At 40.0% G+C, this 26164-nt stretch overlaps 1 protein-coding gene across 2 annotated transcripts in view; it reads right to left on the reverse strand.

Annotated features, from left to right (window-relative positions):
* COL24A1 (collagen type XXIV alpha 1 chain) overlaps positions 1-26164 on the reverse strand; it is a 400055-nt gene that overhangs the window by 308798 nt on the left and 65093 nt on the right. For both annotated transcript variants that reach the window (XM_075557916.1, XM_075557926.1), the window contains exons 6-8: positions 18522-18575; positions 14932-14985; positions 1499-1543 (exon numbers count right to left, since the gene is read on the reverse strand). In XM_075557916.1, coding sequence (XP_075414031.1) covers positions 1499-1543; positions 14932-14985; positions 18522-18575 — 153 coding nt within the window. The remainder of the gene's footprint in view (positions 1-1498; positions 1544-14931; positions 14986-18521; positions 18576-26164) is intronic.

The raw sequence follows: 26164 nt of genomic DNA on the forward strand, positions 1-26164 counted from the left end.
TAATAATATCTATGCCATGGGAGTATGGTAGAGAGAAGACAAAGACATGTGTAATAAAATATTGAAGTGGAGAGGTGAGTGCTTTAGCTCTTAGTTTTGCCAGGAAGCGAATTAGCTATTATATGTGTAAAATAATAAAAAGTGATTTTTTGCTGTTCCTCAAAGTTATCACAAGTTACATCATTTTTTCTGCAGATAAGGGAAAAAGGATGCAAAAATTGACTCCAAAATACATTTCTCAACCTTGAAAACGTAGTCTTAGATCCTATAAGCACTGGACACCCTCAGCACAATACCATGTACGAACAAAACTAGGTTATGAGAGAGCTCGTCAGTACTGATGCATAGTCTGTTTTTCACTTACTTGTGGCGAATCATCTTTTATTCATTGGAATTAATATGCCAAGACATCACCTTTTATTTGTTTGTTTGGTTGGTAAGTTGGATTTTTAAATTCCTCAGGGACTAATCTCCTCTCAACCTTCGCATCTACTTCCCAAAGTGCTTTGCGGCATTTGCCTGCTTTTCAGGAATCAGATACTGCACCTGCTGCAGACACATATATTGGTTGGCACACCATCGGTAACTGTGAGAAAGTGTGCCTTAGCGCCTGAACACCGTGTATTCTCCCACTTAACATGAATGAAAGAGAAAATTGGCCTTGTTTCTTCATGTTCTATGTTTGCTTTCTTCAATATGTCTTTTCCTTAAGGATTATTAACCACCTTTCTACCTAGAGTTCCCTTCAAACGCTTCCTGAGGCTCTTTAGTGAATCCTGAGCAATGGCATGTGTCACACAAGTCAGTTTATAAACGTCTTCTCTTTCCTCTGTCTTATTCATGCTGGCCTTGGCCAAAAGGCTCTGAAAGCAAGAGAAACGACTTCATCTTTCCCTGAGACATAATGACAAATTCAGCTTTTTTGCGAGAACAAGCACTAAGATGATCAACAACCAAGTCCCCAAACTATTTGGACATTTGAACATGCCCACGGGGATGGGTGTGACAGATGACAACACTCGTCCCATACTAATCAGATTTATGTGCAGTTCCTCATGCAAACATAGGGAAATCACAGCATTACAAACGGCCGCAGTGAACCAATAAGGTCTCTGAAACTAAACAGCAATCACATGTGCTGCCTGTGTGTGTGCACGTGTGTAAGTTTGTCTTTTCAGGGGAAGGAGTTCGTAGCATTTACAAGATTTTCCAAGAGACCTTGAACCATAGGAGTTTATGAACTAGTCTGGACGATGTGAAGCAAATAGTGAATGTTCACCTGGGTTTTTGAAGATTAAAAAAAAAAACACTCGCACACAACAGGTAATCTACACATAATCATTTACATGGTTGCCTTGCAGTAAATAGAAGAAAAATCACTTAAAATTAAAAACTGAAAACAGACAAACTGGGAAAAATTCTCTCACTGGAGCCCCCTACAGTGCAGTGTGCTCACTGGACAGAATACATCACCTAAGGAGGAATCTAAAATACTTACTTGTTCACCTGGGAGCCCGGGGAGCCCTGGGTGTCCTTTGAGACCCTGCAGTGGGAAAGGAGAAAGCACACTCAGAAAGGGCACCCTGTAGAGGACAGGGACTCTGCTTCCAGTCGCCGTTTAACCAGTAATGTGGCTTCCTCACCAAGACACATCTAATCCTTTAACAATTCTTTGTTATGAAATTTAATTTCTGTTCAATAATAATTTCTTCTGAATAACTCTTAATTGAAGATAGTTCCTGTGAATGATTTGTTATTATCAACAAAAAATGGTAGCTTAGTATTAAATAGAGAACAAAAAGCCACTATATATATATATATATATATATATATATATATATATGATATCTAGCATCGATCTGCTGATTGTGCTGAAGCTTTTAAAAGTTGGTTTTAGTCCAATCATAATGAGGCAAAATTCATGCTTAATTATTGAAATCAGACACACTTTTTTCTTAATTGCTGAAAAACATGGACCATATTCAGAGTTTCTTTAATAACCATATTACTCTATGAGTGAATTACTACACATGAAAGAGCTTGCTTATAGGCTTATCAAAGAGACTCCAAAAGGCTGTATATCATTTAGCAACAAATAATATTTCCAAATAATATAAATCACATCCTAACATTAAATAAAATGAAATTAATTAAATAGAAGTTAAGTCTCTAACATTAACACCCAAAATGATGAAAGACGATATTCTTCCTCACCTAAAAATACATTCTTCTACAAGAAAAATGAAAGAAGCTGAAAGAAAGTAAAGGAAGAAAGAAATAAGGATACACTTAGGAGTTTAGCTGCAGGTTAAACAGGCTGCTGACTGCAAGGCTGGCTGTTCAAAATCCACCAGCTGCTCTGCAGGAGCTAGATGAGGCTGTCTGCTTCCGTAGAGAGTTATGATCTCAGATACCCTACAAAGGGTTGCTATGGGTCCAAATCAACTCTGTGGGAATAGTTCTTTGCCTAAAGGACAATCAGTGAATCCACCTGTGGTCTAAAGGAAGCGTGGCACATATGAAAGAACAAGAGAGTGACCTCCTATCCATTGGACCCCCCAAGAATTTTAAGCAAAGTGTGATTAAAGGCTGACATAAATAATAGATTGTAAATAACAGAAAGTTCAAATTAATATTCTACAAACTGAAGATAAGACTTTAGGACTTCAGAATGTAGAATATTGGAGTGGAAAAATCACTTACAAAGATTTAGCTGAAGGATTGAATTTAGAATTAATGATTAGATTAGGAAATGATGCTTTGGTTAAAAAAAATGGAATTCACAGTTATAGAGTTGATTCTGATTCCCAGAGACTCTATAGGACAGAGTAGAACTTCCCTGGGTTTCCAAGGTTGTTATCAACTTGATGGCAAAGGACAGATAAAAACTGTCTCTACAAAAAAAGAATGCCTCCTCTTTTCCTCATTGGAGCAACTGGTGCTTTTGAATGCCTGACACTGCATTAAAAGTCCAACACATACTCCACTACACCACCAAGGCTCCTTTGTGTTCGGTTAGGTAGTGGAAACATTGGAAGAGGTGCCTATTGAGAAACAAAGCAGTGATTTCAGCAATTTAGGCTATGTTAAATTTACAACAAGATGCTCTAGCAGAGAAATGTCACTAGGATTTAGAAAGAAGATTGATAAAAGTAAGAAAGCGAGTTTGAGGACAAGATTTTTGTCCTTATCGCTACAGCACAGGAGGAACCAGGCCACCTTGAGGGGTGAACACAAGAAAAAATAAAAGGGGGGGATGTGAAGCCTTGTTCTCTGGAAACCCAGTTCCTTTGAGATTCCGTTTTGGTTTTTTTTTGAAAGAGATAGAGGAAGTGGTCATGAGAAGAAGGGAAAGAAAGAAAAGAGAGGGAATGAAGGAATTTTATTGAAGAACTATGTGCAAAGTCTTGTGAACCACTATGAGTATATTGAATCATTTAAGTCTTACAGAAATACTATGAAGCAGTTGCTCTCATTTTTACAGATGTACAAACAGCTCTCAGAAATTAAATGATCTGGTCAAAGTCTTGCAAGAATAAAGATACAATCATATTAGTTTGAGAGCTATATCAAGAAGCTAAGTAGCCTGTGCTTGTATTTACATTATATCCACATAATTGCCTCCTTACATGAACTGTTTCTATCTTATCAACATTGTCAAGTTCACTGATTATAGACCAAGAAAAATAAACAAAAAATTTTATTTTATAAAGCATGGTATCTTTAAACTTTCCTGGGGTAAGGACAAGGTAGCATGGCAGGAGCCAGACCAAATCCAGGGATACATATGGTAGCCAACTATGGGTGTGGTGGGAAGAAGGGAAAAAAATTAAAAAGAAATCGGTAGCAGGAGCACAGAGCACAACCCCATCCAAGGGGAGGGTATTGTTTATATCTCCACAGGGAAAGAGGGACCAGACTTCAACCTAGTGCTCCAAGTAGTGTCATACAACATGCTGGATGGAGTAGGGAACCAGTGGAGAGGTCTGAGGGGCTGGCCCCAATCCCAACTACCTACCCCTACCCCCAGAAGAATTTATTTCAGAGGACATCACAGAATTTGTAGCTCTGGGGTAGGGACATGTCCGATCAGAGCACATGGGAGAAAATGAAGTGGGAGGAAGATAAAGTGGGGCACATCCTGGCCCACCAAGCCTTGAGGACAATATTCCTGCTCAGAGCAGCCAAGGCACAGAGAAGACCCTATGGCCAGCCCCTCTATGAGACAGGACATCCCTCACTGACCCATAGCCATACAGGGGACAACACTGGAAACACAGTGTGGGAATTCTGCCCAATCTGGTCCCATCACACTGAGGCAAAACACTAAGGGTGTGGAACAGAACAACAAGGGGAACAGAGCAACATAGTCCCCGGGGAATACCAAAAATAGACCTTGGGGCCAGGGCTTGGTGCCCCAACACACTCAACTAGAAAACACGCCTAAAGGCCACCAAACAGTCCTTAAACTAATTACAAGTTTTTCTTTCTTGTTGTGTTTTGTTGTTTTGTCGTTGGTTTGTTGGGTTTTTTTCTTTTGTTGCTTGGTTTTGCTCTGTCTTGTTTTTGCGCATGTTATTATCTCTGCAGTCAAGATGTATCGATAATCACTGCTGATTGGAATGCAAAAGGTGCAAACAAAGATGGACAAGAATAATAGTCTTCTTGATATAAACTAATCTGGACATCACAGAATAGAATTTTGCAAGACCAACAACATGTTTATAGCAAATACCTTTTTGCAACAACACAAAAGGTGACTATACACATGGATGTTTCCAAGGGAATACAAAGAAATAACATTTAATATATATGTAGAAGATATAGTGGAGAAGCCCAATATCAGCAGGTAAAAGAAGGCCAGGGCTGTCAGTGGAAGAGACCATCAATTGCTCATATGTAAGTGCAGGTTAAGCTGAAGAAAATGAAATCAAGTCACAAGATCTAAAATAATGACTCTGAGTGTGTGCCACCTGAATTACCCGAAAACTCAGAAAATATTTGATGAATTGAGTCTTCTAATGATAGAAGGCTCAATAAGCTGTGGGATGATATCAAGCCCATCATTTCTGAAGAAAGCAGAAGGTCATTACAAAGACAGGAAGGAAAGAAGAAAAGATCAGCATGGACATCAGTAGAGACTCTAAAACTTGCTCTTAATTGTAGAGCAGCTCATACAAATTAAAGAGAGGATGAAGTCAAAGAGCTCCATAGAAATTTCAAAGGGCAACTTGAGAAGACAAAGCCAAATATTATAATGAAATGTGCAAAGATCTAGAATCAGGCAGCCACAAGTGAAGAATACACTCAGCATATCTTAAACTGAGAGAACTGAAGAAAGTATTCAAGCTTCAGGTGGCAATATTGAAAGATTCTCTGGGGAGAATACTGAATGATGCAGGAGCATCCGAAGAAGATGGAGAGCATACACGAAATCACTGTACCCAAAAGAACTGGTCTACAGTCCACCATTGCAGGAGGATGCATATGAGCAAGAACCAATGGTGGTGAAGGAAGAAGTTCAAGCTGCACTGAAAGCATTAGCCCAAAACAAGGCTCCAGGAGTTTCTGGAATACTAGTCGACATGTTTCAACCAGATGATGAAACACGGGAAGAACTCGTTCGTCTAGTCAGGAAATTTGGACGACCACTACTTGGCCAATTGACTGGAATAAATCTAAATTTGTACCAATTCCAAAGGAAAGTGACCCAAATGAATATTCCAATTATAGAACAGTATCATTGCTATGAAAAGCAAGTAAAATTTTGCTGAGAGCATCTGACAATTATTCCAGAAGCTGCCAGAGGTACAAGCCAGATTGAGAAGAGGACACGGGACAAGGGATATCATTACTTACACCAGATAGATCTTGCTGGAAGAAGAGAATACCAGGAAATGTTTACTTGGGTTTATTGACTATCCCAAGGCCTTCAACTGTGTGGGTCAAAACAAACTATGGATAGCCTTGAAAAGGATGGGAATTCCAGAATACTTCATTATGAACATGCAGAACTTATTCATGGCTCATGAGATAGTTGTGTGAACACACAAGGGAAGACTGCATGTTTTAAAGTTGGGAAAAGTGTGCACCATGCCGTTCTTCCTAGTCCACCTTAGTCTGGAAGCTCCCTGAAATGTGTTCAACAACATAACTGCACGCAGCCCACTACTGACAGGTACTGATACGTGGCTACACATGGACTACATTGGCCTGGAATGGAACTCAGGGTCTATGGCACAGAGAAAAGAATTGTACCACTGGACCATTCATGCCCCACACATTTCAACAGACAGATGTATTCCTTCCAAGTCTCTAACGAAGTTTGCCAGACACTACAGAAGCCATGTCATCAATTTCCTTAGAAATACAGATAAAGGAAATTTACGTTCATGTTTTGGCCAAAAATGGCCAGAGAAAGCTGTAGTTCAATTGAGAAACTGGAATGAAATGCCCATAATTAATTAAAACAAAACCCTTTAAGCTGAAATTCAGAATGAGAAGAAAATTAATAGCCATGAGAAAGGAAACACTTTTAGGGATAAAACAGGGATTTCTTCAAGTTCTAAGAATGGACTTTTATCTGTTTAAAATATATATTAAATACTTTCCTCTTGTCCCACTATCATGTTCAGCCTTCATTTGGATTTCAGTAATTCCTCTTGGTTACATTACCCTTGGTCAAGCCCTACCAGGCCTCCTACACCCTCCTCACCACCGATTTTGGATCATTTGTTGTTCCCTTGCCCTTGGGTTTGTTAACACCACTTCCTTTCCTCCCATCACCCCCTCTCCCATGTCCCCCTGGAACCATCAGTCCTGATTGGGAACCGAAGACCCATCTGTAGGCAACTGAATATCCCTTACGGAAGGGTCACAAGGAGGAGACGAGCCAGTCAGGATGCAGAGTAGCAATGATAAAACATATAACTTTCCTCTAGTTCTTTAATGCTCCCCCCCCGCCCCGCCCACTATCATGATCCCAATTCTACCTTACAAATCTGGCTAGACCAGAGGATGTACATTGGTACATATAGGAATTGGAAACACAGGTAAGCCAGGACAGATGATCCCTTCAGGACAAGTGGTGAGAGTGGCGATACCGGAGGGTGGAAGCAGGGTGGGGTAGAAAGGGGGAACCAATTGCAAGGATCTGCATGTAACCTCCTCTCTGGGGGACAGATAACAGAAAAGTGGGTGAAGGGAGATGTCAGATGCTGCAGGATATGATAAAATAATAATAATTTATAAATTATCAAGGGCTCATGAGGGAGGGAGGAGTAGGGAGCAAGGGGAAAAATGAGGAGCTGATCCCAAGAGCTCAAGTGGAAAGTAAATGTTTTGAGTATGATGAAGGCAACAAATTGCAAACGTGCATAACACAATGCATGGATGTATGGATTGTGATAAGAGTTGTGTGAGCCCCAATAAAATTATATATATATATAAAATGAATGAAAAAAATATATATATATATGAATGATCCCAGGCAGCTGGAGAACTTATGGGCACTTAAATTTTGACATGAGTATATTTGTTGCACAAATATCTCTAATATACCCACATGCCCTTCCAGGTGAAACTGGCTTGAGCCAACTCTGTCTAACACTGTAACATTGACACGCTCGGGCCGAACCTCCCGCATGGAGTGCTTCTCTTTCATTTTTGGCATAGCATTAGGCAGTGTTTCCTTCTGTTACATATAAGACCATCAGAAGTTGGAGCCAACCGGATGGTAATTAACACCAATAATATCTTTTATTTTTATCTCATTAATGGTACTTTTAGTACCTCTAAAGTAGCTCTTAGATAGAAAAACAATACAAGAAGCTAATTCTCTAAATGCTACAGAAAAATAACCATTTGTACTAAGAAAAGAAAAGCAATGTTAAAAATTACTTCCAGAAAGTGAAATACTTTGAATCAAATGAATTTATCTCTAATACAAGAATTTCAATCACTGGAGCCAGACTAAGGAAAATAGATTTTGGAAACCACATCATTACTCTACTCTACTCTGGCAACCATCAAGTAGCCTGTGGGGAGTTCAAGACTGTGTTGTTTTGTTCTCGGCTTCTGCTCCCATGAACGGGGACAGAGAAGTGCAGAGCAGACGGTACAGTGATGACTGACAGCATTATAAAGAAGCCCTTGTACTAAGACTGCCAATATTTAACTTGGATTGAGAATCTTCCTAAGTACAATGTGTCTCTGCAGATTTTTATAGGGAGAATGACAACATAATCTCAATAGAACAACTTACAAAACAAAACAACCACCTTGCTGCTATTGAGTCAATCGATGCTGACTCACAGTGACACCCTGTGGGTGTCTGAGACTGTAACTGTTTATGGGAGTAGAAAGCGCAGTCTTTCTCCCACTGCGTTGCTGGGGGTTTGAACTGCTGACCACGCAGATCTCAGTCTGACACGTAATCACTGCACCCCAGGGCTCCTCCGAGGCTATGCAGACAGCTCCATGTGTCTTTCTCCAGGCACTAATTCTATGCCAACTCAGAGGTTTTATGTTGCTGCTCTCTTTGACATCACTGTTGCCATCCTTGCTTTAAATAGTTTGTGAAAAATTGCTTAATTTTTAAGTGACTGATAAATTACACTGCATTCTACTTCATAAATCACAATACATTTCCAGTTCTTTTATCCTTCCAACATCATGCAGATAGATATTCATTGTGCACCTCCTATGTAATGGAAAGACATTTTAAAATAATTGAAACAATTCATCAAAGCAGAATAAGAATTCACATTGATTTATAGCTATAAATATTTATACTGTATAATTCACTTTATACATATCACTGAAGCCATAATGGTTAATGTTTTTACTCATAAAATGCTGTCAAAGATATTTCACCAAAACCCATTTTGAACTGCATCATTATCCCTCAATTGTTCTGAGTTACGGCGATGGCTAATGTACACTTGACCCATGCCATGGTAGCTTCAGTCATTTCATACACATGCAAAAGGTGCAAAAAGGAAGCCCAAAGAAGAATAGATGTCTCTGAATTTTATGTTAACTAACTAGTAATATTGGATATACCGTGGACTTCCAGAAAAATGAACAAGTCCGTTTTGAAGGAACTATTACCGGATGCTCCGAGTGAAGATAGCAAGATTTTTGTCTCGCTTATTTTGAGCATGCCATCAGGAAGGACCAATTTCTGGAGAAAGACTTCACACTTAGTAAAGCAAAGGGCCAGCAAACAAAGGGGGAGAGCGACACCCCTCCGTGAGCTGGCCTGACCCAGTGACTGCCACAGTAGACTCAAACACAGCAAAGATGGTGAGGATGGGACAAGTGTGGGCATGTGTCACTCTCTTTAGCCGGGCTCACTTTGAGTTGGTGCTGATTTGCCAGTGTCTAGCAACAATATGAGCAGTCAAGAGACCAAAAGACGAGGTGCATTAGGTAAATCTACTGCTCAAGACCCCTCTTGAGTATAGAAGAGCAAGGATGTTTCTTAGAGGACGAAAGTGCCCATGACTCAAGCCATATTTTCCGTTGTCTCAGGTGTATGCACTTGAAAGTTGGATATTGAATAATGAAAAGTGAAGAAGAAAGGGTGCTGGATCACGCTGCTGAGGAGAATATTGAAAGTACCAGGGACTGCTAAAAGGGCAGACCCATCTGTCGCGGAAGAAGCACACCCAGTGTTCCTCTGGGACGGCAGGTGGGAAGGCGTGGTCTGACATACTGCATGTATGTTGTCAGGAGAGACGAGTCTTGGAGAAGGACGGCGTGGTAGAGAGGCAGAGAAAAAGAGCAAGGCCTCCGAGGTGCGGATTGACACTGTGGCCGCAGCAAAGGGTTGGAGCACGGGAACCGCTGCAGTATTTCGTTCTGCTGTGCGTAAGGTAACCATGGGTTGGAATCAACTCAATGGCACTTAACACAACAACTCCATGTGCTTAACTAACGGCTTGTTCTTTTCCTATTAGAACAATTACTCCAACTGATTCCACTATTAATATTCTTTTAAATAGAAGATTTCCAATTTTAATACAACAGCTGATCGACTATATTAAAGTCCACTTTAAAATCTCACCAAGTCCAAGCTCAGAATTATGTCTCTTGTCTTCGATCCTACCCAACATGTACTTTCTAGTCAACTTATCTGCTCTTTTTCTGAACACAAACACTTGGTGGGAAGTTAAAAAATAACTCAGTTCCTGAGAAAGTAAGAGTTACATGAAGGTGGCGAAGATGAAACTAAGTATCCTGTGAACCTGGAGAAACATGCAGTTTGGTAAATATGTTACTAGTGACTAAAGGGTAAACAAATAAACAAAAAAGATATAGAAATAGAAGAAGGAAACGGTGTACTAAAACTCTACTGCAAAGGGAAGAAATTAGTGCTGCTCATTGCTTGTTTTGTTCTTTATGTCTCAATGTTACTTCTACTTTTCTGAACTTTATGCACATGAATCTTCTGTTTACTTATCTCAACAGTGTCCACAGGTGTCAATATGCTCCAGGCAACGTTGTTGCAGCAATTGTAGCTTTAAGGCTTCCTGGGGTGTGGCTTACACTCAGAGAAAAGTAATGCACCCAGAATTTGTGAGAGGAAAAAGAGCAATGAAGTCATTCTTACACCCAATATCATTTTTGTTTCTTAGACATTCATGAAGTTAACAATTCATTTTTCATCCGTCCATTAAGAATAACAAAATACCAACACCAAACAAATATTAAACTGAAAGACATTCACATTTTCACCCCTTCCAGAGAAGGGTGACTCAACAGAATGCTCAAACTCACATGCAAGTAAAATCTTGCTGAAGAACCTCCAACAATGGTTGCAGCACTACATTGACAGGGAGGTGCTAGAGGTTCAGGATGAATTCAGAAGAAGGCATGGAACTAGGGATATTGTTGCTGATGTCAAACGGACCTTAGCTCAAAGCAGAAAATGCCAGAAAGATGTTTACTTCTGTGTCATTGACTATGCCAAGGCACTCGACTGTGTGGGTCCTAAAAACTATGGATAGCTGTGAGCAGAATGGGGATTCCAGACCCTTCATTGTGCTCATCCAGCGCTTGTACACGGATCAAACACAGTTGTGGGAATAGAACAAGGGGATACTGTATCCTCTCACGAGACTCATGCAATCTGTATGCTGAGCAAGTCCTCAGAGACGCTGGATTCGAATGTGACACCAGGTTCATAGGGCAGCTTATTAACAGTCTGAGACATGCAAATGACACAAATTTGCTTGCTGAAAGTGAGAAGGGGGTATTTGCTGAGGAAGATTAAAGATCAATCTTCAGTATGGATTACAACTCAATGTAAAGAAAACCACAGCCCTCACAACTGGACCAGTAGATAGCATCACGAGAAACGGAGAAAAGGATGGAGTAGTCAAGGATTGTGTCTTGCTTGAATCCACAACCTTCAAAGCCGAAGTCAAAGATCAACAGAAGCGTTGCATTCAGCAAATCTGCTCCTGAGAGGCAAGGCTGGTAAGATTTTGGCGTATGTGACTTGGACATGTTGTCAGGAGAGGCCAGTCCCTGGAGAAGGGCAGCCTGCTTGGCAAAGTAGAAGGCCGGGTAAAAGGAAGGCCCTTAACAAGACAGATTCACACCGTGGCTGTAACCACGGCTCAATGTAAGAAAAATAGTTGAGGATGGCACAGGGCTGGGCAGTGTCTTGCTATGTTTGACATAGGGTCGCTATAAGAGCCAGCTGGATGGCACCTAACAACCACAACACGTACTAACTAATTAATGCAGATCCCATGTCCAAAGTGATTAAGAGCATGTCTACATGTATTAAACAGGCATCGAATTGAGTACTAAGTTGACTAATTAATAGTCGTGTGGTTTTGAGTAAGTGATTTTTATCATTTATACTAAACTTGCCTTATTTATGAAATATTGAATATAGCATCTGTTTAAGGGTCTTTTCCCTCCCAACAATGAAAAGTGACAGCACTCAGCAGAGAAACTGAAACATTGCTAATAATAAAAGGCCTACTTTTTATATTAGTAGTAAAGTTATCATAATTCACAATATAATTTAACAAATGAAAAGATATAATCTCATGTTACTTTTAAAAATGCAAACACCATATTCACTTTAAGGAATAACTAGTGCACAGGGCTTCAGTATCAGTAACTTTGTCCCATTAACTCTGTCATAACTCTTTGTTTGTGTAAACCTGAGCGATTCTGCCATTGTCACTAGCTTGTCTCAATTTTCTCACCTCTATCTTGCAGGAAGTAACTCTAAAATCAACCTAGTCTTTAATTAAATCATATTCATAATTCCATAAAAAGCAGCTCATAATTTACTTGGGCAGTCTATGTATTTCCCTTTCAAAACACAGGACCGTCTATAAAATTCACTTTGAATGGTTTTCTACTGTATGCTCATGGTAAATAAGACTTACACATAGTGTGACTGAAAAACCTGCTAAGTAATCAGTTTAGATTCAAATGAAGTACTTATGCATTCTAATGCATAATACTGAAGTTTTTAAAGCTGTAGTCTTCGTGTAGCTTTCATTTGTAGTCTCTGAAAAATCAAATTATCAGAAACATGATAAAACCATCTCAGATACTTCAATTCTGCATGAACTACTGTCAAGCCACACCCAACCATGGATGCTTCATTTATCAGAAAGAAATCCCATTTCTAAATACTTTCAATTGAGCCTCTCAAAAAAAATTGGCCACAGTGGCTGCTTGCTTATATGTCAAAAATTCCTGTTCTATTTCTATTAGTTAACAAGGAAAAAAAAGACTCAATCAGTATTGACAGTTCTATAAAAGAAAATATGTGGAAGAAAATCAATCAACCAATGACCAAAAAAGGTTAAAATAAGATGCTATTTCTCTTTAATGAACTGGTGCAGAACAAAAAGAATATGTTCTCCTTAAATGTTTAAAAAAACTGATGGACCAAGTTTCATTTACTCTGAGCACAGATCTTTGGAAAACCACTCACTTCTACTTTAAGTAAGCACAATTCCAAAGTTCAAATGATAATGCGCTTTAATAGTATAGTAATTTTTTTCTTTTCTCTATTCCTGCATTTTTTCCTACTCACGAGTATTAAGTCCTTGCTCTTTTATGCACCACCCACTCAATGTACGATGAAGTGTTTCCCTTTCTGAATCGCTAATTTCATGAACCACAAGGAAGGCTCATGGAATTAAGTTATACTTCTGAAGACAAGCTTTAGAAAGTAATTATTAGTTTCTTTTTCTTACAATATAGTGCCACTGTTTAGGATGCAATCAATGCATATTTGATGTCAAGTAATTGAGATGGTTTCTGTATCCCAATACCTTGGGCATTAGGCCTCAGAGTAGACGCGGCCCTGCAATACTCAGGCTGACTTGTTCCCTGTGGAGCAAGACCAACTGTCAGAAATGACTGGTCGCTGGTCTCCTGTCTCCACAGTGGCACTCCGCAACTTCAAGGGAGTTATCCGTTTCTAACTACTCTGTAAGGAGAAGACCTGTCTGAAGGTCCTAAACATAATGGTGTGGTTATGGGAACGAAACTACTCTCATGAGATCAAAATATTCTCCATCATTCTACATTTTAACCCTTGAGCAGGGGCTGTGAGGGAAGGAAAAGCATCCAGGAGCCATTCCAAAATCAGATAAATAGCCTAGGTTTATTGAAGACTTGCTATTTGCCTCGCTTCACAAGGATGATCTCAATCTTTCAGCTAGCTTCCAATAAAGCGGCAATATTATGACTGGGCACCCGAGACTTGGAGAGGTTGGGCAACCTGTCAAAGGACACACACCTAGACACTAACAGGGGGGATTTGAACTGGGGAAGAAAAAACAAAAACCAAACTCACTGCCATCGAGTCAACTCAGACTCATAGCCACCCTACAGGATAGGGTAGAACTGCTCCTGTGGGTTTCTGAGACTATTCCCAGGAATAGTAAGCCTGGTCTTTCCCCTGCAGAGCAGCTGGTGTTGGCAAACTGCTAACCTCAACCATAGCAGCCAGTATGTAACCCCGATGCCAGCAGGGCTCCTGAATCAGGTAATCAGAGTCTTTATACCACCAGCAACCTAACGCTTCCACTAAGACGGGAACACAAGGCGTTATGTGCATTCAGCCATTCTTAAATCACACACTACCCTCCAAGATTCTGAAGCCTCTGACCCCCGGGTAAGAAATTAAATATCTCTTAAATACCCTGCAGAGATATATGTGCTTCGGGGGAGGGGGAGTTCAAATCATGAAGATTATGCTATTAATCTAGGAAACTATACAATGTCTTTGATGAGCTACAGTGTTATTAGTGCTCCCTTAGACATCAGAAAAAGCCTGATTCTATTACTTTTGTCTTCTACTGGCTATCTTCTCACCTTACCTCATTACATTCACATAGGAGGGGACTTCAAAAAGTTCCTGGAAAAATGGAATTAAATGATAATATAATGTTTTCATGAACTTTCTGAAGTCTCCTTATTTATGCCATGGCATAGATTATTACATACTAATAAAATGGGATCCCTTTTAAAAATCAAGATATCTATCAGGCAAATCTACTTTGAGCAAAGAGGTGTTAAAAAGTGATGTAAACACGTCAGAAGTAGGCTCGCTTCTCAGTCTTTTGGTTAAGATCAAGTGCAACGGGTCAGAAGTTACATGTCCTCGTATCATCAAAAGAAGAACAATCTCTTGTACTCCTGGCAGGTAACTTTTATGAACATCATTAAACTGAAGAGTGTTATTTTATTTTTTTATAAGGCACAGCATTCTGAAAGCACCAGTTTCATAGACTAAAGAAGCATCCTACTTTCCATTAGCTGGAAAAGGAATGAAAAACATTGGCTTTGGGCCCAATTTCAGAAAGAAATGTTGGTAGCTAAAGAGGTCACACACATCCACAGAGTATCCAATCATGTCAAAGTAAAACCACAGCAGCTTACCTTGTCACCTGGCATACCAGGAGGGCCTGTTAATCCAGAAAGGCCTGGATTACCCTGTATACAAACACAAATAGAGTAATGTCATGAAGGACCATTAAACATTAGAGTTTATTTACCCTTGAGACTGCTAACCACAAGGTCAGCATTACTCCCATAAATACTTCCAGGTTCAAATGCCCACGGGGTGGGTTCTGCTCTCTCCTATAGCGTTGCTAACAGTGACGCCATGGTAGTATGTTTTGGGCATTGTAGACCTCACGCTCTTACTGTGTTTATTTCTGTTCGTCACAATGCAGCTCAAGCCACTTCCTTTCTGAGGCCTTTGAAGACCTTTTCTGAAGTCCTCGATCCCATATCTTAGCACCACACACTTGAACTGGACGTTCCACTTCATGCCCAGGCCCTTTTATTCTCTTAATTCTTCTCACTAGGAATGTCCTTATTTCCACAGTTCCCATCAATGATGATCTACCTTGTTTTTAAAAGCTATAAGAGTAAACCCACTGCTATCAAGTTGATTATGATTCATAGTTTCTAGGCTATCAATCTTTACTGGAACCCAGAGCCTCATTTTCCTCCCACAGAGCAGCTGGTGGGTTTGAACCACTGACCTGGAATTTAGCAGTCCAATGATTACTGGACAGCCCCACCAGGAATTCTTTTAAAAGCTATAGTTTTCTTAACAATCTACAAGCACTGTATGAGACAGCTGAGAAGGGAATCAAGCTGCCTCTTCTTCCTGAGGACCACGAGCCTGGTCTGACTCCAAAGGAGAACCTCTGGATAGGACCTGTGGTGTAACTAGACCAACCAGGGCCATGTGGCACATCAGGGGAAGGGACACTTGTGTGTCCAGGAATGCAGTGTCCTCTTAAGCCTATCTTTGGAATCTAACAGTCTTATGGCTTCCAGTGTCCAAACATACAAAGGGGTTTAACTCTAATAAAAATGTTTGGGGAGCTTTGTATTTGGCTTTTGACTCCAGTTAGCCCCTGGGGTCAGTTCTGCTCAATCCTACCGGGACACTCTGAGCTGGACTAGGGAGTGGGTCTGCGTTCAGCCGTGGCAGACTCTACTTCATCCAGTACCTCCCACTGCTCACCCCCGATGAACCGTGGTGCACCTGTGTTGGGGCTTCGTGGGATTAGTATTCCCCCAGAGATGGAGGAGTGTCTTTGGGCAGTGCCCTTAGAAGTGACAAGAGTCACGTTGAATTCTGTGTGTCTTCACCAGAAACAAACACGCATCAGACGTGGGAACATGGATCATTCAGAGCCTTTCTATTCAGAGTGCACATTGCCTCATCTCCAAACCTCCCTTTCCACTTCAAAAGATGGATTAGCATGAATCAGATGTATTGTGTTTGAAACAAAAATAACTACTTAAGGAGAAAAGAGAGTTCTACTTTGTCATGTGGGTCAGAACTGAGTGGACAGCACACAGATAGAGCAACAACCCATATTCTGACTGAGGCAAGAAGGAACTGGTGAATGCACTAGGAAATAGGCGAGTGGAGGCTGGTCTCCTTTCACCAACCTGGTACATGAGTAAATCACTCATGTTCTCCCACTTGCTCTGGGAGAAAATCTGGGTAAACAGCCCTGTTCCCCTATCTGTAAAACGCTCTACTTATCTTATAGGAAAGAAAACTTAATGCCATTGAAAAGCTATCTGAGTGTGCCCATGAAGTCCCCCGAAGGCAAAGACACATGCATGGTCTATGGAACCTTAGGCCTGTTACATGGTGAAGAACTTGCACAAACTTTTATTTTAATGTTTTATCATGGATCATACGGTTATGCTAAAAATCATAAAATAGTTTCTTCCCAATACCACTCTATTTCCACCAACTTAATGTTTGTATTTTATTTGAATGCCAATGTTATTTGTATTCATATCATATGTGGATAAAAATCTCCTGTTTCCTCACTATGAATTTGATGCAAATTAAATATTAAGAGTTTTTTTTTAACTTTATTCTTTTAGAAAGGTGGATTTCACCTAAAACTCTTGGCTATCTGTCATTAAATTGTATGTATTTCTATGTTTCTCCTACATAGTATTAACCACAGTAAGTATATGAGTAATTCTTTTTAAAAGTGGGCAAACTTCCAATTCTCATTCCATAATGACCCTATACTTTTCAGAGAGAAGCAACAAGGAAAGAAGAAACCAAGAGTTTGACAAAAAGGTAAATGTTCATGCTGGGATTTATCACTAAAATAGAGTGAGTCCATAATTTCTAAAATTTTAGTCAGAAACATAATGTCCAATATTTAGAAAGAGAACATTCATGATTCCTTCTCAGACTGTAGGAATTTCCTTGGCAATAATTAAGGGACTAATAAAAATATAATATTTTTATAAATATATTCCCAATTATTTATATTCCCAAGTATTTAGAACTATGTGCGCTCAGTTCTATAACAGAAATAAACCTCTTAAAATTCTGCATAAATATATGTTTGAGGATTCAGAGATGTTAATGTGATATTCTGTAGAGTCCATTAATTTCATGTCATATTAGTTTACAAGAGTTTCTGTAAACCAATTAAAGAATCAGATTTCAACACAAGAACCACCAAAAACTGCTAAGGAATTTAAGTTTGTGAGCGTATGCCACAGAAACACAAACATCCTATAACTATATCACATTCATCAAGTACTCTTCTAAACAAACTTCTCAGATGCCTTCGTAATACATTCAGCCTCTTTACAAAGCAACTACCTTAACAGCTGCTGCTGCAATCTTAGAGGCAGTTCACGTGAAGATAAGAATTCATGTGTTGCAGGAGCCCTGTTGGCATTGTGGGTTCCTTGTCTGGCTGTTAACTGCGAAGTCAACCATCCAACTATAGCCTCAAGAGGAAGCAGTCTGCACTGGTGGAGATGCACAGCTTTGGAAACCCTCCGGCGCGGCTCTACTCTATCCTACTGGATTGCTATGCGTCACAATTGATTCCGTGACAATTGCTTTGATTTGGTTTAGTTTTGGGTGTGTGTATTTGAAAGCAATCTGGTAAAATGAATAGCATACTGAACTAGAAGTCAGAAGACTTGGATTAAGTATTAACTGGCGCTTGGTAATCAGATCATTTAAATGTCTTCCAATTCTATTTCTCAACTAGAAAATGGAACAGTGGTGGCTGTCTCTCACAGAGATTGCTATGCAGCTGAACAAGATAAACATACTGAACCACGTTAACAGGGTATAAAATAGCATAGAAACGTGTGTGTGTGTGTGAGATAGAGAGAGAGACAGAGAGAGAAGAGAGAACAACACAATCTTTGAGGGTTAAGACCACATCACATCCTACTTTTTTTAACCCACCCCCCACTGACTGACATACAGACAATGGCAGGACACAATACGCACGCAGTACAAGTAGCTGCCGTATGACTTAAATCAATAAGTTAAATAATAAAATCATTTACTTAATTCTTGAAATACTTCGTTTATCATTGTAATCCAGTAGTTCTCCAATATCCTCTTTGTCAAATGTCAAATAAAATGTAGATCTAAAAAGGTAAAAATAACCAAAATAATTTGCAATATCTTACCATAATTTGGTTTAATGGAAAATAATTACCTTTTCTCCACAAAGAGCCTGACCAGGGGATAAACCTGGATCTCCTTTGAGGCCCTAGATAAAAGTTATAAGACATCTAATGAGACATAAATTATATACCTTCAGTTTTAAGAACCATAATATTGTACTAAATAAAATTATTTTAAAGCGAAATAGGTGTAGTTCATTTGTTTTTCATGCCTTTCTTAGCTTTCTTATGTTAACAATTCCCTATACATAGATGATTTTTAATATGATAAATATGATACTATTGAAACCTTTATTAGTGAACCTGCATAAAGACTCTATTATCTTTTGAATTTGCAACATAGTGATTTATTTCTTAGTTTATGAAAGCTAGTATATTTTAATAAAAGAGACCTTCTTATGATAATTCTTAAAATATTAATATAAAATTTAAGTTTAAATATTTTCTAAACCCTTGTAATGAACCTGGATTACTTTTATTTACATAGAGGCCTAAATACAGGCAAGTACATAGATAAATATATTTATATATGATGATGGGGAAATAGATGTATGCACATATATTTATAGGTTTAGTTAAGATAGCAGATGGATATTGGGCCTCCACTTAAGTACTCCCTCAGTATAAGAACACTTTCCTCGACTAAACAGACATTCCATGATACCCACCTTTCCAACCCAATCACTGAAGAGAATTGTGTGCATAGCAAGTGTGTTGAAGAAGGCTGATGGTGCCCAGCTATCAAGAGTTATAGCATCTGGGGTCTTAAAGGCTTGAAGGTAAACAAGTGGTCAGCTAGCTGAGAAGCAACAAAGCCCACATGGAAGAAGCACAACAGCCTGTGGGATCACAAGGTGCTGAAGAGATTAGGTAGCAGACACCAAAGCACAAAAAATCATCATTGTGTGCTCATCTTCCCCATACAAATGCTGAAGGCAAGTGAGTGCATAAGCAAGTGTGGTGAAGAAGGTTGATGGTGCCCAGCTGTCGCGGGATATAGCATCTGGGGTTTTAAAAGCTTGAAGGTCAGAAAGCAGCCATCTAGCCCAGAAGCAATAAAGCCCACATGGAAGAAGCGCACCAGCCTGTGTGATCACGAAGTGTCGAGGGGTTAGGTATCAAACACCAAAGAACAAAAAATCATATCATCATGCATGAGGAGGAGTGCAGGGTGGGGACCCTAGGGCCAAGGTCTATCTGTAGGCAATTGGACATTCTTTGCAGAGGGGTAGCGGGGAGGAGATGAGTCACTCAGGGTGAAGTGTATCATCTATGAAACACATAACTTTCCTCTAGTTCTTAAATGCTTCCTCCGCCCCCCCCCCCCACTATCATGATCCCAATTCTACCTTACAAACCTGGCTCGACCAAAGGATGTGCACTGGTACAGATAGAAACTGGAAACACAGGGAATCCAGGACAGATGGCCCCCCTCAGGACCAGTGGTGAGAGTGGCGATACCAGGAGGGTGGAGGGAAGGTGGGGTAGAGAGGGGGAGCTGATTATAAGGATCTACATATAACCTCCTCCCTGAGGGATAGACAACAGAAAAGTGGGTGAAGGGAGTTTAAGATATGATAAAGTAATAATAATTTATAAATTCTCAAGGGTTCATGAAGGAGGGAGGAGCAGGGAGGGAGGGGAGAAAATGAGGAGCTGATGCCAAGGGTACAAGTAGAAAGCAAATGTTTTGAGAATGATGATGGCAACAAATATACAAATGTGCTTGACACAATGGATGTGATAAGAGTTGTACAAACACCCAATAAAATAATTTAAATTAAAATAAAGAAAAGAAGGAATACTATTTCTAATTGCCAAAATTTATTTAATTCTGTATAAAAATAATTTTAAATATCTGGGCACCTTTATGTTTACTTTTCAGAAGATGTTTGGCATTGGGCTTCAATTAAGGATTTGAATACTTTAATTATTTTTTGTATACATACTAGCAGGATGTCATTTTTCAAATTTTTGTATAGTTCACAACATAAAGGGGGTACAATATTTTATTCTAATTTTTGTTATCATCTCAGTGAAGGCTAAATCTATATTTCTGCATAGTCTTAAATGATATTTTCACTCTATAGGATATAGGAAAATCCTATTTTTCATGTCTTCTTTCACACATTCAGGGATGCTTTATTTTTTTTAAATACTTTTATTGGGGCTCTTAAATCTCTTATCACAATCCATACATTCTCCAAGTGCCAAGCACATTTACACATATGCTGCCATCATCATTTTCAAACATTCTCTTCCCACTTGAGCCAGTGATATCAGCTCCCCATTGCTTCCCCTTCTGCCCGCCCTCCCTCATGAACCCTTGATAGGTTATAAATTATTTTTTCCATATCTTACATCATCCTCCATTGCCCCTCACCCACTTTTCCATTATTCATCATCCGGGAAGGAGTTCTAGATTGATCCTTGTGATCAATTCCTTTCTCCCCACACCCTCCTCTAATTCTCCTGGTATCTCTAATTTCCTTGTTGGCCCTGAGGGGCTTATCTCTCCTGAATTCCCTGTGTTGTGGGCTCTTCTCTGTAGCAGTGCGCATGCTCTGGTCAGTCCGATTTGTAAGGCAGAACTGAGGTCACGCCAGTGGGGGAAGGAAGCAGCGAAGGGCTGGAGGAGGTGGTCGAGTGGCTAGGATTCAGGGACGCTTTACGTTAGCACTCTGAATGACCAACGAAAGAACGGTGAAGCAGAAAACTCCGGTGTGGTTCCCAGTGAGTCTTTGCATTTTGTAAGTTAGACATGAGTTGTTACTTAAACAGTCCTGTTGTCTCTCTTTTGGGTAGTTGTGGAGTCAATTTTGAAATGGTTGGTTAGCCGAAGACTGTCTTCTCGCCTTCCACAGCCATCACTCCTACCACCAAGGCCACCAGTTTAGACCATTGCCTGTGAGATGATGGAACTTCAGAATAACTGGTGATTTTTTTTTCATTTATAAGAACTAACTCAACCCTTCATCTTTAAAAAGCGATAGATAATATACTTCCAACCAATAAGACATGTTAAAAAGATAGGCCATACTTTGCTGCATGAAAGAATGCTATAAAACGTGTGACTCACTTTGTCCCTCATCTTGTATCAACTCTGTCACTGCCAACACACTGTCTTATTTGATTACCTTTATATCAAAGAGCTATAATGGAAAGGAATATTGAAAATTGGTAATAATTTACTTCGATCCTCAACTGTAACTGTTTTATACTCATGCACGCCTTTTGTTAAAGCGGCTATATAGTCCCTTGGTAAGAGGAAGAGGAAAGAAAGCGGTTTACATGGTGTTCCTTAAAGAATTCTAAAAGTCCTACACATCCGACTGCTCTGTTATCAAATCTGTAATCTTTAGAATAGTTGTTTTAAACCCTTATGGAACCCAAGAGGACTCTCTGTTGGCAGGGGAATTTTCTAGGATACTAAACTGATCACTGGAATAGACGTATGAGATGCAGTTCGCCCAGAAACCAGAGGCAGAAACCAGAGCAAGGATTAAATTAATTAATTCCTCCACTGTAAAATGGATACAACAATAACAGGTTAGAACATTTAGGATCCGATTCTCTGCAGAGTGTGAAGATGTCAGCCTTGTTCCCACTCACAGTGACCCCCTCCCCCCCATGGACAGCAGAAAGAAGGTCTGCCTGGTCCTGGGCCATGTTCATGATCATGAACTTCCTCGTGGTTTGATCCATTGTTGCTGCCACTACTCCATCTCCGTGAACGTCTTCCTCTCGCTTTGTGGCCCCTCTACTTCTGGCTTCTACAGAAAGGAGTCCCTCCTGATAGCACGTCCGAAGTACATGAGATTACGTTTCATCATCCTTGCTTCAATGGAGTGTTTTGACTGTACTTCTTACACAACAGATCTGCTCATTCTTCCGGCAGCCCGGGGTACGTGTGTTAGCAGTTAGTATTAAAAATAACAAGACGATAGACGCTTATATCAGAATCAAGTGTATAATAGTTGCCATCCAGAAAGCAGAGGAAACAATTTGAATTAATTAGTAATGGTGCTGAAAAGTGCAGGATAGTTCTCTGAAGGAGACACAAAGTCGCATGGTCGTGAGGGAGCCCCCTCGGGTGGTTGCGGGGAGGCTGGTGGCCCAGCCTGATAGTCAGATCTCCTTTGTTCCTCCTGCTTCCGTTCCTTCTCCTTCCAGCTTCTGAACCAAAGCATTGCACGTAGCTCTCCTCTACCTCCAGAGCCCAAGGATTTGCCCAGATTTCCGCAGAGTAAAGAGATACAAGCCTGAGGTAGGTGGCAGCTCTCCACATAACAGGTCACGTAGGCTAATGGCTGGGGGAGAGATTTTCCCTTAATTCCCTGTTATGTGTTAAGGAGCACATGTAGCATAAGGATAAACTTACAGTCCTCCTAACAAGCCCATCTGGCCAAGGCAACACCAGAAGGTTCCATAGTGCCCTGAATTCATAATGCCAGGGAGAAGACACGTGTGGAAGAGGCCACCTATAAGCACCCGGGAAGCTTCCATTAGCCACCAGGGTGAACTGCTCTGTCAGTGGACTGGCTCCTCTCGTTCCTCACCAAGGACGCAAAGGGGAGGAAGTGTGGAAGAGCCATCATTTTTGCCTTGGATATCTTTTGAGCTAGGAAGTTGAGAGGGAATGGGGGATGTTACTCACTACAGACTTTTTTCTGTTGCATGTCATTTACTTTTTTCCTAAGTAATAAATTCTACTTTCTGCATGCCACACGTGTTCAGGCTCTGACCAGAAGGACATGATAGAAATGGGGGAATCCATATTAGTTTTTAGTTTCCTTTTATAATGGCCTCCTGGCTGTATCATGTGACTACATTACAGCCCTGGAAAGCGATGTCTCCCAGTAGTCTCGACTTCACCATTCCTAGTAACAATATGACCTCCATGATCTCAGTGTTCATAAACCGTCTTCAGCTTTCCCTGTGACTGTCTCTAACCAGCAATTCCCCTTTTGAGTTCACACTCTCTAGGTTCCCACGATGATAATCCTTTGATGCTGTGGAGGTGCTCATCTGTGAAGCCCACTCCATTTTCACCCTCTTAGCCCCCTGCTGGCTTAACCAGCCTACGTGCCAGGATCTGATACTAAAATCATTCTCTTGAGCGCATAAAGGACTCCACTGAGCCTTTCTCTTTACTTCATAAACTCCCCGAGAGATCTGTAACCCCAACCTCCCCGCTGCCTCCTAAAACCGAGGCAATAAAATGTGCCTCAGCAGAAGCAATCCTACGATGGACCTCATTTCAGTCCCCTGACGCCCAGCAGTCTCGAGTCCTTTCACGTGCGCAGCACTGACCTTGTGAAGTAATCTCCTCCGTTTTCACAGGTCAATGTGACGTAAGTTCTCTCTCTATAGTCTTTGAACGTTCACAAGCTTCCAACCCAATCCACTACCTCCCCAGAATCTCTCTAGCAACTTCGCTTTCCCTCAATACGAAAGCATAGCTGCCATTCTCTCGCACGAGGACATCATCGGTGCACTGTCTTTTCGACATTATTTTCACCTTCGTTTCTCTCCAGAGTAATTTCCATCACGAGTAAACAGGCTGCTCTTTCTCCCAACTTTCCTAGAGCTCGTAGCCCTGTCCCATTATTCTATTACCTTTTAGGGGAAACGTCTTAGAAAGCGCTCTGTGTTAACTGTAATACAGCCTCGCCTTTCATTCTCTTTTCGTCTAGTCTAATGATGTTTTCATCTCTACCATGGTCACACTTCACTGCTAGTCATTCTCAAGCTCCGCTTCTTGTTCATCTTTCCTGGCTAATTTATTAAACTTAAGAGTGCCCGCAATACATTCATCCCTAAATGATACAGTCAGATCTGTAGCTTTAAATGACATATGTACACTCATCACTGGATGGATATTTCCAACTGTGGCATTTCTCCAAGATCCATCTCTAGATCTCCTTTTACATCTCCACTTGGAGGACAAGTCATCTCAAATTATTGTCCAATAATGAACTCATGAGATTTTGATTCCAATGATTGGAGCACTGGATCTATTCAATACTCCCTTATGACAACAATGATAAAATCAGGGAAAATACATAAAATGCCCGTTTGAACACAGTAAGGGAACTCAACATAGGATACAGTGAAGAGAAGTGCACAGTGAAGAGGACTCTTGACAGAAGAGAAGTGCACTTGGTGATGCACGTTTACCCAGCTTTGTTTTCTTCCAGTGTCTCATAAAACAGCTATAATGTCGGAATCAGAAAACGACAGGCTTTGGGGCTAAAGGTTTTAGACACTAAAGTATGAAACTATCCGAATGATAGACTAGAAATTGAGAGTAAAAATCTTAGAATAAAGGACGAGCCCACCAAAATCTGATAATAAACTCTCTTCAGTTCTTGGCTGATGCAGACATGTGTTTGCTTGGAAAAACCTTCAAATAGCTCAGCAGAAGCAATAACTGGAAGACTGGAAGAACTGCGCATACATTCCAGGTTCTGCTTTCCACAGGGGAGGTGATTTGCAGATTGAGCCACATCATTTTAAAGACATGATAAGCATCTTTCCATTGGAATTTGGGTAAGACCATATCTTAGAAGTAAATATGATGTTCTTGGATTAATGGGTTAACAGAAGCACTAAGAGCAAAGCAGAAATATATACATATATATATGAATAGATCTGTGTGCATTTATCAATGAAACTAAATCTGTACAAGTTTAAACATAATGTGTTGGTTATTTAACTGCCTTTAGACAAAAATCAACAGTTTTCAAAATGTTAAAACAATATTTCCCAAAGCACACACATACACACTCACTCACACACACACACACAAACACACACACACTCACACACACACACAAACACACACTCACACACACACAAAAGCACACACACAAACACACACACAAACTCACACGCACACACTCACATACACGCACACACAAACACACACACACACAGTCATACACACACATCACTTTTCCTCCTTAAAGTGGAGTTTAATAAAAGTAAGCCACTTCATTATGTTGACAGAAACAACCTAGTGTAAGAGACAGAGTAAAGCAGATTCCATTTTTAATCCAATTCTGTCAACTGTAAGAGCTCTCTTGGTTAAGTACTTTCCTCTTTGACTTTTTTCTTCTGAGCAAAGCGTAAAGCAATACAACTTACCCTCATAGTACTCTTAATTGAAATGAAATCGGATGCTATGCCAAACAGAAATTGGCACAGATTAGATGTTTAATAAGTTAGTTCTTTTTTACTTATGAAGCCAATCTCTCATTACTCATAAGTCTGCTCTTCCCTGCAGTTCAACATTATGGAGTGCCCATCACGTGGTAGGCACTGGGCTAGAAACAAATGCATAGATGAATAAAATTTGGGCCTGTACTCAAAAAGCTGAAATTCTAGGGAGGAAAACACATACATAAGTGATAACTCTCTTTTCCTGAGCAAGGTTTAGTACTATTTATATATTCTTTATGATAATACTAATTTTATTTAAAAAGCATAACAGAAAATAACTATATTAATTTTTGTGCAATTTGAAGATGCTTTATAAAAATATCTTTATAAAAATATATTTCTGTGCTATCTTATTTTTCTTCTAAGAAGAATATCATGCATTCAAGCCTGAGATTTAATAGATTCTTCAGATCAATCAGTTAGAACAATTAACAATAAATAATAAGAGGAA

Source organism: Tenrec ecaudatus, chromosome 1, assembly GCF_050624435.1.
Source record: "Tenrec ecaudatus isolate mTenEca1 chromosome 1, mTenEca1.hap1, whole genome shotgun sequence".
NCBI classification, from domain to species: domain Eukaryota; kingdom Metazoa; phylum Chordata; class Mammalia; order Afrosoricida; family Tenrecidae; genus Tenrec; species Tenrec ecaudatus.